The sequence below is a fragment of the Egretta garzetta genome, unplaced genomic scaffold (genome assembly GCF_000687185.1).
Source record: "Egretta garzetta isolate BGI_Z169 unplaced genomic scaffold, ASM68718v1 scaffold724, whole genome shotgun sequence".
Lineage (NCBI taxonomy): Eukaryota > Metazoa > Chordata > Aves > Pelecaniformes > Ardeidae > Egretta > Egretta garzetta.
In genome coordinates this window covers 425948-439757 of record NW_009259523.1, presented here as the reverse complement: position 1 = coordinate 439757, position 13810 = coordinate 425948, and the positions used below count along the sequence as shown (strand labels likewise).

The 13810-nt window shown below is 37.5% G+C and overlaps 1 protein-coding gene across 1 annotated transcript in view; it reads left to right on the top strand.

Moving 5' to 3' along the window:
• FBN2 (fibrillin 2) overlaps positions 1–13810 on the top strand; it is a gene marked incomplete at its 5' end in the record, with an annotated part of 179131 nt that overhangs the window by 63141 nt on the left and 102180 nt on the right. Inside the window, 4 exons of the mRNA XM_009637471.2 lie at positions 5585–5710; positions 7740–7892; positions 8661–8894; positions 9708–9845. Coding sequence (XP_009635766.2) covers positions 5585–5710; positions 7740–7892; positions 8661–8894; positions 9708–9845 — 651 coding nt within the window. The remainder of the gene's footprint in view (positions 1–5584; positions 5711–7739; positions 7893–8660; positions 8895–9707; positions 9846–13810) is intronic.

The following is a 13810-nucleotide window of genomic DNA, read 5'->3' as shown; positions in this document are numbered from 1 at the left end:
ACATCGTTTATGTGTATGGATTGGGCCAGCGGAAAAGGATATAAGGAATTGGTCTCCTATGAGTTAGAACCAGTGTACAGAGAAATTTTTTAATAGAAACTGCATTGTTTTAATGAAGTTTTTTATTAAAAACATTACATGGAAGTGATGTAGTATGGAGTATTCTGCTCGCTTCTTTCCCTTCTTTAAGTATGGAAAACCAGATCAAGTATTACTTGCTGGCTACAAAGGACAAAATCCAAGTTGGAGTCAGTAACCAGGCAAGGCTCCAGTGTTCAGAGGCAGAGGCTGGAATCTTACACTAACTGCTCAGACCTTCTTTATTTAACAGCAAGTCTTTTACTTAGGAAAGAGGGATATGAGATCCCCTGCTATATCCTTTGCCCTTAAACATCCAGATGTATTTTGTGGGTTAGGGTTTTTTTGCCTGTTGTTCCTCCTGGAAACAGTAGCTATTGTTAGAATAAGTAGGAATGTTCATGTTGTGCTTTTTGTGCCATAATGTATTTTGCTAGACCTGTGCTTAGCAATAAACATTGCTTTGCTAGGCTATTTGCTTGCATTAGATTCCCATGTTTCTTTTTTAAAAAAAAATCAGTAAAAAGGCATATATTCAACTTATCAGATTTATCTTGAACCTCAGATTTACAGTTTACTGACACTGACCTTTCAGAAATTAGTAGCAATTATATATCAGTAAAAAGGGTTTAAAGGATTTCCAAAGCTCATGAGAGCAACTTGTATGTGTAACTGTGTGTCTATGCCCTCATGTGTAGAAATGTGACCGGTACCTTAGGCTGTTTGGGAAAATATGACCTTTAAAATTAATCCAGCTCAGGATTCAATGTTACTGATTTTATTTATAAGCTTTTCTGTATTCCTGATTTTTAGGACAACTCCTTCCACTACTGGGCAAGTCATGGATGGATTCAATGAGTGGGCACAGAGCTGAAAAAAACTTGGAAAAGGCCAATGTACCAAATTCTAGATATCCAGAGCACTGTTGCAATGTCTTAACTAAACAAAAGAAAATCCCAAACCCTTCTCTTTTTTGGCCTGAAATTTTTTATTTACAATATATTGAGTTTTCATTGTCTTTTCAGGAATGAAATACTGCTCATTTTTAGGATGTTATCTTGCAGAATTAATGAAACTTACATCTATTGTTTGGAGATGGACTGTATACAGATAAACTGAGAGGAGAAATAAGCTTTCAGTTGTGCATGCTGGTTTACGTAAGAGGTGGACTACTAGTTATTAGTACTTCAAGGATCTAATAGATGTGTTCCACTTACCATTCTCGAATTGAAAATACCTCATACTCCTTGACTAAGTGTAGTTAGCCTTTACTGTCAAAGGTACTCTAGAGGTAGGATGCCTCTGATGGCCTTCTAAAAAGGTATCTTGCTGTACTACTGATATCAAAGAGCTATAACTATATGACACAGGCTAACTCCTATTTTTTAAAAATGCGGCACCAAAATGCCAAGAACCGTTTAAAAGAAACAGTTCTATTTCTCGTTTTCCTGCTTTAATGTATAATTTCATTACACTGTGTGTTACTCAGATTTGATACTACCAGGCATTACTATAGACTAAAACTATTTTCAGGCAACACTTTTTTCAGAACTCAGCAGTTGAGATCCCCTTTTCTGGTACTTTTAATTCAGTTATTCATAAAATCCTGCTTATGGTAGCAGTAAAAGTAATGAATCCTGGATGACAGGTAGCCAGGCTGTGTTTTTTTGGCAGAAGCTCACCTACTAATACTCACACCTGCAAAGTCTATACCACACGTTTAAATTGGTTCTCACGTTGAGACTGGCTTTCTCATCTCGTGTGCAATGTTGGAACCACACTACTCACGCCACCAGGCTTTTTCACCCATAAAACAGCATCTCCATCTTCGGAGCATTTTCCCTGAGACGAGTAATTTATGTATTTTGGAGGGGGGAAGGGAGGAAATTGAGTAACTTTTGCAATCAGTCATCCTAAAAATAGCCCTTCCTGAGGTAAAGTCTCAGAATTTCCAGTCAGAGGTAACAGGGATCTTGTTGAAATAATTGCATATGCAAGAACCAGGGAGGGGGAAGGAGAGACAGAGGCTTAGCTCGAAAACTACTGAAACAAAAAATCCAATTACTTGGTACTGCTCCAGTAAGTAAGAAAATTATTCTTCCACTCCATGTTAATTGGTTAAAGAAATGTTTCTCTCTCTGCATGGAGAAAACTGTGGAGTCTTCCTTCCACTTTGCTCACTGCCCAGATTTCAGGAAGGTACTTCCTTCCTTGCCAGCTCCCTGTCATTCTTGGACAAGAGCCCTAGACAGTGTTAAACTCCCGTGCATGTAGCCAGGTGAGAAAGATGGTCTACGTCCTGCAGCTCTGCAGAAGTGGCTAACTACTTCCTTCCTATGTCTTTCACTTGCCAGCGCTGCAAACTGCACTTACTCATTACCTCAATGGGCTTTATACTGTACGAGCAAGTAGTTTGGAACTTGGTTTCTTTTAGTGGAAGATCAGGTGTTGCATTCTCGTAATTAAGATTACTGCCTTCAAAGTAGCAGATACTTGTGCCAAATAGAGTGAAAATGAAGGGGAAACTTTCAGTTTTCAAGTGCCTGCTGGTTTTAGGAGTCAGGCTTTTATAGATTCATTTTTCATGTGATTTTTTTTTTTCTTAGGTATAGTAGCTGCTGTTGTACCTCAGTTATCAAAACGAAAAAGAAATAAATGCTATGAAACATACAAGATCTAAGACCCACTCTCTTAAGAGAGTTACTGAATGAAACGGGTATTTTGAAAATGTAGTGTAAATAGTTCCTAGCGCATGTTTTTTAAATTTAACTTGCTCACGTATACTGGTGGCAGGTGCTACCAGCTTTGTCCCATCCCATTTGTTTGTACAGCATTTGCATCTTCCGACAGTATTTCCATGCTGGTAAATTGTGATCACCATGCTGGTGATATCTTTATCAAAGTTTGGATGCCTCTGAACATTAGAATTAGTCTTGGAATTTATTTTTGGAACAATCACACTAGAGGTGAACAAGGGTAGTGTAGTATTTCCTTGAGATGAGTGTGTGTTTCAAGGAATCGTAAAATAAGGGAGTTTCTTTCATGACCATCCAGTTACTCTGCCATTGGGAAGGTGTCACTTTCCAGAAAAAGTAAGCTCTTCCTGCAGAATCCTCATTTCATTCAGTTTTCTTACTCGTCTTTCTAGCATGATGTTTCAGACTGTGTGTGTATACAGAAGACAGTATTCATATTTAAAAGGCTTATGGTTGTGAAAGACCTGTACTGCATGAAAGATCTCAACAAGGCATGGAGCTGGTTCTGGTTCTGTTTTGATTTACACATGTGGTTTCATTTCATTGGATTAAATCAGATGGTAAGCAGTTCACCGCATTATATATATTGTCTTTAATATAGTAAATTAATGCAAGATTTCAGAGATTTCCTGGGGATTTATTTGGTTTTCATTTATAACATCATTTGGAATTCTGGAATCTCTGCAGTGGGCAACTATGAAGTCTTAGGGAAAGCATCACTTCTTAGAAGTGTTTCGATTTAGCAAAAATGACTCTCTTTTGTACATACTTGAGCAGATGTCTAAAATGTGGGGAATAGCTGTCATCATTTTGTAACTATTTTAATGTAAAATTTAAACTTTCTGCATCCTATGGATTGTTTAAGTAACCTTATTAAGAAGACAAAATTTTCACTTCCTCTGGTTCTGCTTCATAGTGTAAAACAAACAGCAAAGGTCACAGGATGCTTATATGTATGGACTAGTTAGGAGGTTTGAAGGCGTTACCTGTAAGATACATTGTCTTTTCTACAGTGAGACTCCAAATGATGTGCCAGTGGGAGAGGGATTGTTTTATTCATACCTTCACTTTACAAAGAACAGGTTTCACAATCTTAGTAGTCTTGTGGCAGAACTTAATTTTCCTGTCAGTATTTGAATGTCCTCTGGAGATTCACATATAAAGGGAGTTCTTCATGTGTGGACCTTCCCACAGTGGGAAGTTACCTTTTTAATGTAGTCCCTGTGCATGCAGATCTTTTTGGCGCTCTTCCTTTACTTTTCAGCGTGGAGAACGTAGCAAGTATTTGTCACTTAAAAGCCTGCTAGGAAATATCACCTGCTAAAGTTTATTTATCAAGTAGTCATTCATCTCAAGTGAATTTCTAGAGTGACAAGTCCAAGGACATAAGTCTGTGTAAAAGTGCAAGGAATGCTCTGTGGGGTCCCAAGGCCTTCTTAAGAGGAACGTGAAGACCTTCACAGTGTCATCACAAGATGATTTCTGTCATACGCTCTTTCTGATGCTTCTCCTGTATTATTTGACATGAGACAGTCTGGGTTCAACAGTCTGATTTTTTTGTTTTGATTTTTGTTTCACAGTAAGCTAATTTCTGTTTCACAGAAGGCTAATTTAAATTAATGCTGCATCCAGATTTTTACAAAAAAGTTAAGCCAAAGTCTTGTACCTATGACTACCTTTGGTATCAAGTCACACAAAACTGGTGGTATCATATCATTCCAACTGGAAAAAATAACTCATCTCAAGCTAGTAAGAAAGTTGGCCCACATTTCCTTATGTTTTCTCAGAATGCCTCTCATGTAAAACATGGGCCACAGTTCACATTTGCTGAAAGCCACTCAAAAAGAGAGGTCACTTAAAAGCAAAATTAGGTTACTAAAATGACCCTAAAAATATTCATATGTCTAAAGATTGTCACAGTTGTAGAATGAAGTGGTTACTTTAAAATGTCTCATTTGTACAAATGGTCATGACAGTCTTTACTCTCATGCTGTTCTTCCCAATGGTATTTCTTCCATTCCAGTTTGCTGTGCTGTGCTTCACATCTCTATGGTCAGGTGGCTTCTTCCTAGTGTTTCTCACTGCCTCAGCTCCTCATTTTGCTTCCAGTTTGTGCTGGGACAGGACAGGGTGCTCTCCATCCTAGTGCCAAGTGCCATAGCAGCCCTTGTTACTTACAGCAGCTCGTTCATCAGCTTGATGACGTCTCACTTTACATTTATTTACATACAAAATTGCTTCAGTGTTCAGATGACACCACTGCTTTTAGTTAGCAGAAACATTTGAATGGATTAAAAATATCTGGAAAAAAAGTAAAAATGTAACATTTGGTCACAATTTAAGAGGTTGGCCAAAATTCTTGCTTACCGTTGGAGTATTACAAGGCCAGAAAGCAGTCAGCTCTGATGAGCAATATTTCTGTGGCCACAGAAGCCCAGAGTTGTCATGCTTCGTTGCTGTACTATCCTCCTTCCTTCAGCTCAAAAGCAGGGGTGTATTTTGGTATTGCATAGTAGCTGCTCTGTGCTTCCTAGAGATGGCACTCAGTATGTGCCATTTAGAGGAAATCCCAGACTGCTGTCACATACTTTGTGACTTGAATTGGTGTACTCCTTGAATGTATAAAGAAAGCCTCCTTTCGATGGCAAACAAAATTATTTGCAGTATGCAAACACCAGCGATACATTACCTTTAATAAAATACATTCATGTGCTCTGCTAATTACCCCATGTCTTTTCCTTTTTGGACAGACACTGATGAATGCAGCATCATCCCAGGAATCTGTGAAGGCGGGGAATGCTCTAACACTGTGGGAAGTTATTTCTGCATCTGCCCACGGGGTTATGTCACATCCACGGATGGCTCCCGCTGTATTGGTAAGTATTCCACCCTGTAGGCTTTTAGAGCTCTCAAGGTTATTAAGGCAATTTATAGACAGCAGCAGCAGAACTTCTGTCCCAACCAACTAGCACTCCCTGCCCACCCCAGGACCTCACTATATGCTAACTCACTAGTATCTCTGATCCAGCTACTTAAGATTCATAACATCATCCTCTGATGATGATTGCCACTGCAACCATCTTTATGTAGATAGTAGATCCCTCTCCCTCTGTGTTGACTGTATTGTAGTCTGAGAACTCCTGCCTGAGTTCTGGATCTTCTTAGGAAAAAAGCAATTAATATCTCTGTTGTCTAGGCAAATGTAGGAAATGTTAATTACATTTGTTTCTCTAACCTGCATCTGATGAAACCAAAAGCTATGTTCACTTCCATTCTAAAAGAACAAACATTTATCCTTACTTCTTATTTCAAGATCCATTTCACATAGGTTAGTTTAACCTTTAGAGACCAATATAACACAGATATATAAACTCAGAGGGCATTAAGTAGTGTATGCTGAGGTGCCACTAATTTGACTGGAACAGATAATAAAACAGCCCAAATACTAGATTTCAGTATATTGCAGCTTCTATGGGACAATTTATTTTAAACCTGTTTCTATATTATAAAAAAGATGTATGCTTATTTTCATATATGGTAATTTCTTTTATACAGCTGCACGTGTCAAATACATGGTATAAACCATTCTCCTGAATTAACTAAAAATACTGCATACTGTGTGTAAAAAACATTACCAATTGCTAACAGTGTCTTTTCTAGATCTCATGTAGTTCTTATTTCAGACATCTCAAAGCACTTTGTTCTCATGTTGGGAAAGGGATGGGAATTCTGAAGGGATTTTGGAATTATGGATAAATGACGTAAGACAGTAGCAACACAAGACCTACAAGTGATTTCACATGGATAATTTTGTGCACAATGTAGCCAGCTTTTGTTATCCAGATTCATCTGAGGAGCGCCAAACTTCAAATATATTGTGGCTAGCCTCAGGAATACTGAAAACCTATGATTTCCGGTATGATCAAAATTTCTGTGGATTTTGGCATGTTTTATGATCTGGTTTCTAAAGTCAGCTCTCAAAACCAATTGCATACAAATAACATGCCCTAGTCCACTAAGCCAGACCTTTATGTCAGAGGGTCTCCTTCTCTTAAATGAACATGTGTCTGAAAGTTCGTGTGTTCCCAAATGTTTGTAGTATTGGGAGTATAATTTGTATGCTCTAGAAGTATAATTTCTCCTTTACTGAGGAGAAAAGCAAAGAATATAATCCTTATTAATAAAAATTATTTTATTATTCCTAGTTTAAGATAAATACTTGCTTTTAACCAAAATATCAGGATGTGCTCAGTTATTGTAATTAGTACCATGTCTTTCCAAATTCATTGAGCTCTTCTCCTAGTCAGTATTCAGGAGTGTGACAATAAAAGATCTAGGGTGTGTCCTTGAAGGAACTAGAATATAATAAACACTGACATATAGAGTAGTTTGCACATGGCACTACTAAAAATACTGTTGTACGTTCAGTCTACTGAACAGAGCAGACTGGATAGCATTTCTTCATTCAGATACATCTGCACCAAGGAAAAATTAATTAAATGGATTTACTAATGTTGCAGTTGTTACATGAAATGTCTCCATTTTTGCCAAAATAGGATTCTTATGTATTTGTATCTAGTTTCTATTTGTATTGCTTTGTATCTTTTGTATCATCTGTATTTCCTGTTTGCTTGAGCAGACTTTTAAGATTGCATGTTCGATTAATGCATGACTAGTGTCACTGCAAATATGTGATCCTGCAGTAAAAAAAATATGCAGTGTGTTGGTGCTGATCACTCCAGATAATTATTGGATGTGTTCTGGGGTGTTTTGGGGTTTGATTTTGTTTTTTCTTTTTAATATAACTTTTGAAACATTTTAGTCCGTACATGAATTGAATAAGGGAAAAGTAATTTTGAGAGTTCATGTTAGTATTTTTGGTTTTCTTTTTAAATTAACTTGCAGATCAGAGGGCAAGTACATGTTTCTCCAACATAGTAAATGGCCGCTGCGCACAGGAGCTTCCTGGTAGGTTCACTAAAAGGCAGTGCTGCTGTGAGTCTGGCCGGTGCTGGGCCACCGGATCTGTTCCAGAAATGTGTCCTGTCAGAGGATCTGGTGAGTGGCTTGTTGGTTGGCTGGTTTGTTTTCTCCTTCTTGCTGTCCATTCTAGTTGGGACGGAGGTCACTGGAATATTTTAAACTGCTTTAAAATGGAGGCTAAATGGAAAAAGAAAGTCAAGAATTACATTAATTCTTGTGTTTTTAGTACTGATGTTACCATCTGTGAACCATTTTTTTTCTGGTCCATGATTGTTTGGGACTAGTTTCTTTAATGACCTTTTGTTGACTTTGGAAATAGTTCTTGGCGAATGGGAAAGATTTTGTGGTCAAGCTCAAAGAGGAAATGATTCTGAGGGTCCATAGTTCATTTTGTTTTAAAGGAACAGCTGCTCTCTTGATCCATTAAGTTTTGGATTACTTTGAACTAGAAATGCCTTGGTATTTCATGTATTCTGTCAGCTCTACTCACAGTAGTTGAAAGTGGACTCATAGTCCACATCCCTAGTGAAACGTATTTTCTGTTTATCTATATCAAGATCTCCAAGTGACCAGGAGTTACAGTGCTGCTGGCAATACATCAGCGTAAAGGTTTCAACAAATAGTTGTAAATTATAGTACTTCCTTTTATTATTTTTAGTGTCCTTCCTTAAATAACACCTGTCACAACCATGGGATCTGCCTGAGATTAAGAGTATGAGAGGGAATACATAACATCAAAGAAATGAGGAGCTGGTGTTCTGGTTTTTGTAGTGTACAAAGATCTGTATCTTCCTTATAAGCCAACTCTGAAGGGCTGCTTTTCTGCGCATTCCTGTTTAATAGATGAACACCGCAGACTTTGTGTGGATGGCGTTCCTGCTGGAGGTGGTTCCAGAGGCGGTGGGACAGGAGGAAATGGGTTCCTTCCCGGTGGCAATGGAAATGGCTATGGACCAGGAGGAGCAGGATTCATTCCCGTCCCTGGAAGCAATGGTTTCTCCCCAGGTGTAGGTGGAGCAGGGGTAGGGACAGGTGGTCAAAGTCCCACTGGAAATGGCCCAATAATTACAGGGCTAAGTAAGTACTTGCATTGTTGTGGCTTCTTTCTCTCTTTTCTTTTTTATTCCTTCTATTTTTTCCTTTTTTTCTGCTTAGTTTTTAGTCTGGAAATGATATGGTGTTCTTAACACATAAAAATGCCTTTGTATTCAAGTACATTTGAGATACCTCCGTTGCTAAAAAAAGTGCTCCTGAACTTCTGAATGTAACAAGATTTCAGATGTAGAGATTTTTTTCTTCACTTCAGTTATAGAGTCCTTGAGTCTGTGCTGTCCCTGCTGATCTGCCTGGGTCAGCCCTATTAAAACTCCAAATTTCTAAGTGTTTTCAAAAATCCACCAGGGCTTAAAATAAACTGTTCTCCTTCCTTGTACTTCCAAATGGATACTATTCAGAGGGAATTCTCATACATGTAAAGTTGGTTATAACATGTAAGCCCATCTCTAAGATCAGAACCATGAAGTTGATAAAGTGCAAGGAGTGTTATTAAGACAGGTGCACCAAAAATAGTAAACATATAAGAACAGACTGCTTCAACTTTCACCCAAATTGTGGTTTATTCATGAGGCCACTGACACTCTCATCAGGCTGTACATATAGATGGTAAATCATAAACAAGGCTGTTTGTCTAATGTGTTTTTTGTTTCTGAAAGCTACTTGTTTATGTTATTTTACTGTCGTGTCAACAGATAGTGCTTGGAAAAATACTTGATTTGATGCACAAATGATTTTATGTACCTGATAACATACTTTCTGAAGCCAAGTATAATCTTCATATTTACTTCTACTTAAAAATATGAATATTTTTCTCATTATCTGTTTTTTTATTAGCAATACTCAATCAGACAATAGACATCTGTAAGCACCATCCCAACCTTTGTTTAAATGGACGTTGTATACCAACCCTTTCTAGTTATCGATGTGAGTGCAACATGGGATATAAGCAGGATGCAAATGGGGATTGCATTGGTAAGTGCACATTTTTAAAATCCATTATTCACTTTTAAAATGCTGATATTTTTCTGCTTTAATCTGTTTTTTTAAAAAATGCATATTCTTTTTCCTTCACATACAGATTAATTTTAATGATAACTGCATTTGTGAAAGAGTGCGCAAAAACCATGACACTAGAGTAATTTAAAATCTTCATAAGAGTTATCTGTTTCCTTAAAAAAAAAGAAATCTTTAATCACAAATATTGGTATGGAGTATTTCTGTACTTGATAGGTATTGTATATTTTGTCTTATAAGTTCTGTTTCATATTCTTTTTTGTTCTGCTCACAATAAGCTCCATAGCTACAGGAGTTAGTGTTGTGTTCAAGATAATGAAGGGTAGAATTTGTTTTACCTACTCGTAAGGATGAATGACAGTTCAAAAGATAGCAGATCATTTTAAAAATTGATTAATTAACTTTTGGTTATATTTAAATTTCATATGAAGATATCGAATCCTAACTTTTTATAAGAAGAGCCAAATTTGGGATTCTGCACTCTTATTCAGTTACTGTGGACTTTGCTCTTGCAGTGCGAAAGGCTCGTCAGGTATTTCAGGGAAAATACAAAATTTGGGGGTTCTGGTGGGGTAGTTGTGTGGAGAATAATCCTCTATGGAGAATACAGCTTAGTAAACATATAGGGTCCTAAGTAGAAAGGTCTGGTTATTTCTGATTGAACATTTGCTTACTGATTTTACTTTATAAAGAGATTTGAAAACTTCAAATGAAAACTGTTACACAAGAGCTTGTTAGTGGTAGGCTTCGCTCACTGAAACTGTGCTTTTAGAATTAGTTTCTAGCATGCCTGTGGATTAGAGGAAAATACAGAAACAAAGGAACACAGAAAACTGCAGCTACATGAGCGCCTAAAGAAAAAATTCTAATCCAAGACAAAGCAGTTTACAGTATGCAAATGAGAGTACTGCAGTCAGATTTTGACATACATGGAGCAGAGTGGATATCAGCCAGAAGCTGAGCTGGAAACACTGCAGCGCTAAGTTGCAAATTCTTCCACCTCCTGATGAATTGCAGGCGGAGCATCAGGACCTGCCTGGCTTTGGCACCCTGCCTTCTGGAAAAGTGAAATGCAACAACTGTTGAATAGTCCTTTTTCTCTGATGTCCCCGTTTCTTACCATGTTTAACCTCTCTGTTTTCATTTCTCAAATTGACTCAATACACTGCACCTGAAAGTTTGTGAGTCCCCTTAGCTAGACCATTCTCTTGCACCAGAGGTCAGTTAGAGCTACATTGTTCCTGACACTGTTAGTACACACTCTTCTTAAGAAATGTCAGTAGATGGAGATTCCACTGCTTCCCAGGCAGCTGCAGTGCTCCAATAGTCAAACTTCCAGAAAGTTTTCAAAGCGTCTAATCTAATTTAAAGATTGCTTTGCAAAAATTTTCAGCTCATTGTTTCTCATTGATAGTACACAAGGAAAGCAGTTCAGTACCTTTCTCTTTGCACTTTTGTGTGCTTGAAGACTGTTAGAGTTCTTCTTACAACTTGTCTGCTATGATATGGCAAGCCCAACTTTTTCAGCTTTTTCATGTTTGGGTGAGAGTTTTCTGTACCTCTGATCTCTGGCTGGGAAATGCAAGAGGCTTAGGCTCTTGCTGCATCCTTGGGCCTCAGGAGCTGTAAGTGCATTGTCGGTGAGGAGCGGGAGTTTTGCTATAGATCTCTCTTGCTAAGCTATTCTTTCTTTACATGGTATGGAAGGCCCTGGCACTTTTGTTCCCGGCACTAAATTTTGCATTGCTGAAACCAATAGTATTTTTAACTGTGGTGGACCTTGACTCTTGAGGGAACTGTCTTGAAATGTGCTCAGCATCTTCTGGAAGCTGGCATATTGAATGAATGTTTCTTGATGAAATCTAGTTCACAGCTTGGATTCATATTCTTTGTTACTTGGAGCACAAGTTGAAAATACCACTTGAAATACACAGATGTTCAGTATTTGATAACATACAATATACTTGTTAGATTTTTATTATTTTTGCTTTCTAAGTTCAAGTGAAGACATAAATATGAGTAACAATAAAAATCTGAATACTTTGTTGTTACAAAGCTAGCAACTGAAAAAAAAGTGAAAGGCCTTTCTAAACTGTACTTTTTGTACTTCATCCTGTGTTCGAATCATTAAAAAGCAGTGATAAATAACATTGTTAGGATAAATGCTTGCTCGTAATTATAAAGAATTATTCTGCATGAAGAAATACACTGAAAGAGCACATAGCTGTAAAAAATGAGCCTGAATACCATGGAAAGGCTCAGTGTCACCTGTCCCTAAAATCATTTCCTATTAAGGTAAGACAAATTTGACTGACCTACTTTGTGCTTCATATCAGCAGATAGCATAAAGGTGGCATGTGATTAAGTAGCAGTTCACTGTGGCGTATAAGATTTGAATACTTTGTGAAACATGGAAGATAAATGTCAGTGCCAAGGTAAAAATTAGTATGGTTTGATACTGTTACAAGCATTTGATGATTAATCAAATGCATATATTGATAATGTGGCATATGTAAGTTAAGAGTCTAGGAAAAATTAATTGTGGAAAATAAAGTCAAACCAAAGCAAACCTTGATGCAGGTGGTAAGGTTAATTCCTAAATAAGAGGTAAGTCCAGATTAAATACTAGGAATTAATAATACTAGGAAATTTTAGATAAGTAGATAAACCAAAGGCCTCACCTGAGCTTCGGTGATCTTTTAGACTTCTGCTTTCAGTGAACACCAGTTTCAATAACCACTGGCATGAAAGAAATGGTGCCTTTGGCTCCTTTTTGGCTTACCAGCCTAAATGAGCAGATATTAAAGTACAAATCTCATCTGAGAGTGGCTTTTGGGATTAGTCTAGAACAGGATTTAAACTCTGTGGTTGGGCCTATTGTGAAACGCTTCATTTGCTCTGTCTTTGTGCCCCTTTATACTTAGGTTGTAGCAAATAAAGCTGTATGGATTTAATTTAAACTTTTTATTTAATTCTCATTGAAGAAATCGTGCATGAAAAAATAATGAAGTAGGACAACTACCTGTGGTTTAAAAGGCCCATCAGATTTGCATGTCTGCATGCTGAAATCGATTGACAGAAAGATATAATGTGTTCTTACAGCTGGATGGCGTTCTGTCCCCTTCTCTTCTGTGGGGTCACCCTGTAGGCCCCCAGCCTTGCTGTTCAGCTCCAGGCTTGTGACAGTAGTGAAGTTGTATCTGATTTTTAGTTTGAGGTTAAAGTGTCTTAAAAGTGTGACACTAGATTGATAGGTGCATGGAAGAAAAAAACCCAAACGACTTATATTATGCTGCTCTCATGATGGAATGTGCCTGATGGGTCAAAGACTGTAAGTATCCTAAGTGATGTGACACTGAATGGTCAGTCCCTTTCTGCAAACTGATAGAGAACTGATATTATTACCTTTCCTTATTTCATTCTGTTTATAAAAAGTCTGGATAAAACTGTAGAGACTTTGAAAGTGGTAGCAAGCCTGTAGCTGTGCTGTGTTGAATTTTAGATGTTTTGTGAATACATATCTCCATATTTTAAATTTTGGAATATATCTTCAGACTCATCGCAGTAAGTCTTCAGGGGATTTTGGAGGTTCCATACTGTGCCTAGTGAAATTCTGACAAATGTTACAGATAAAAGACTGGAAAGTGGATATAAGTGTGATGGAAATGGTGAAAGAGAAATATATGACACTGAAGATGGCTGTGCTGGGAGATAGAATAAATGAGTTAAATATCTCTGTCTCAGATGTTTCCTGTTTGTACTGCTGGAATATGCATGCTTGTAATGCAAACTCAAAGCAAACAACTCCTTTATATTGACATATATTTGCCATTTCCCTCTTTTATCAAGAGCTTATAAAAATAAGAGCATTTTAAGATGCATATTTTATATGGAAATCATCTGATGCACATGGCTTTGGAAGG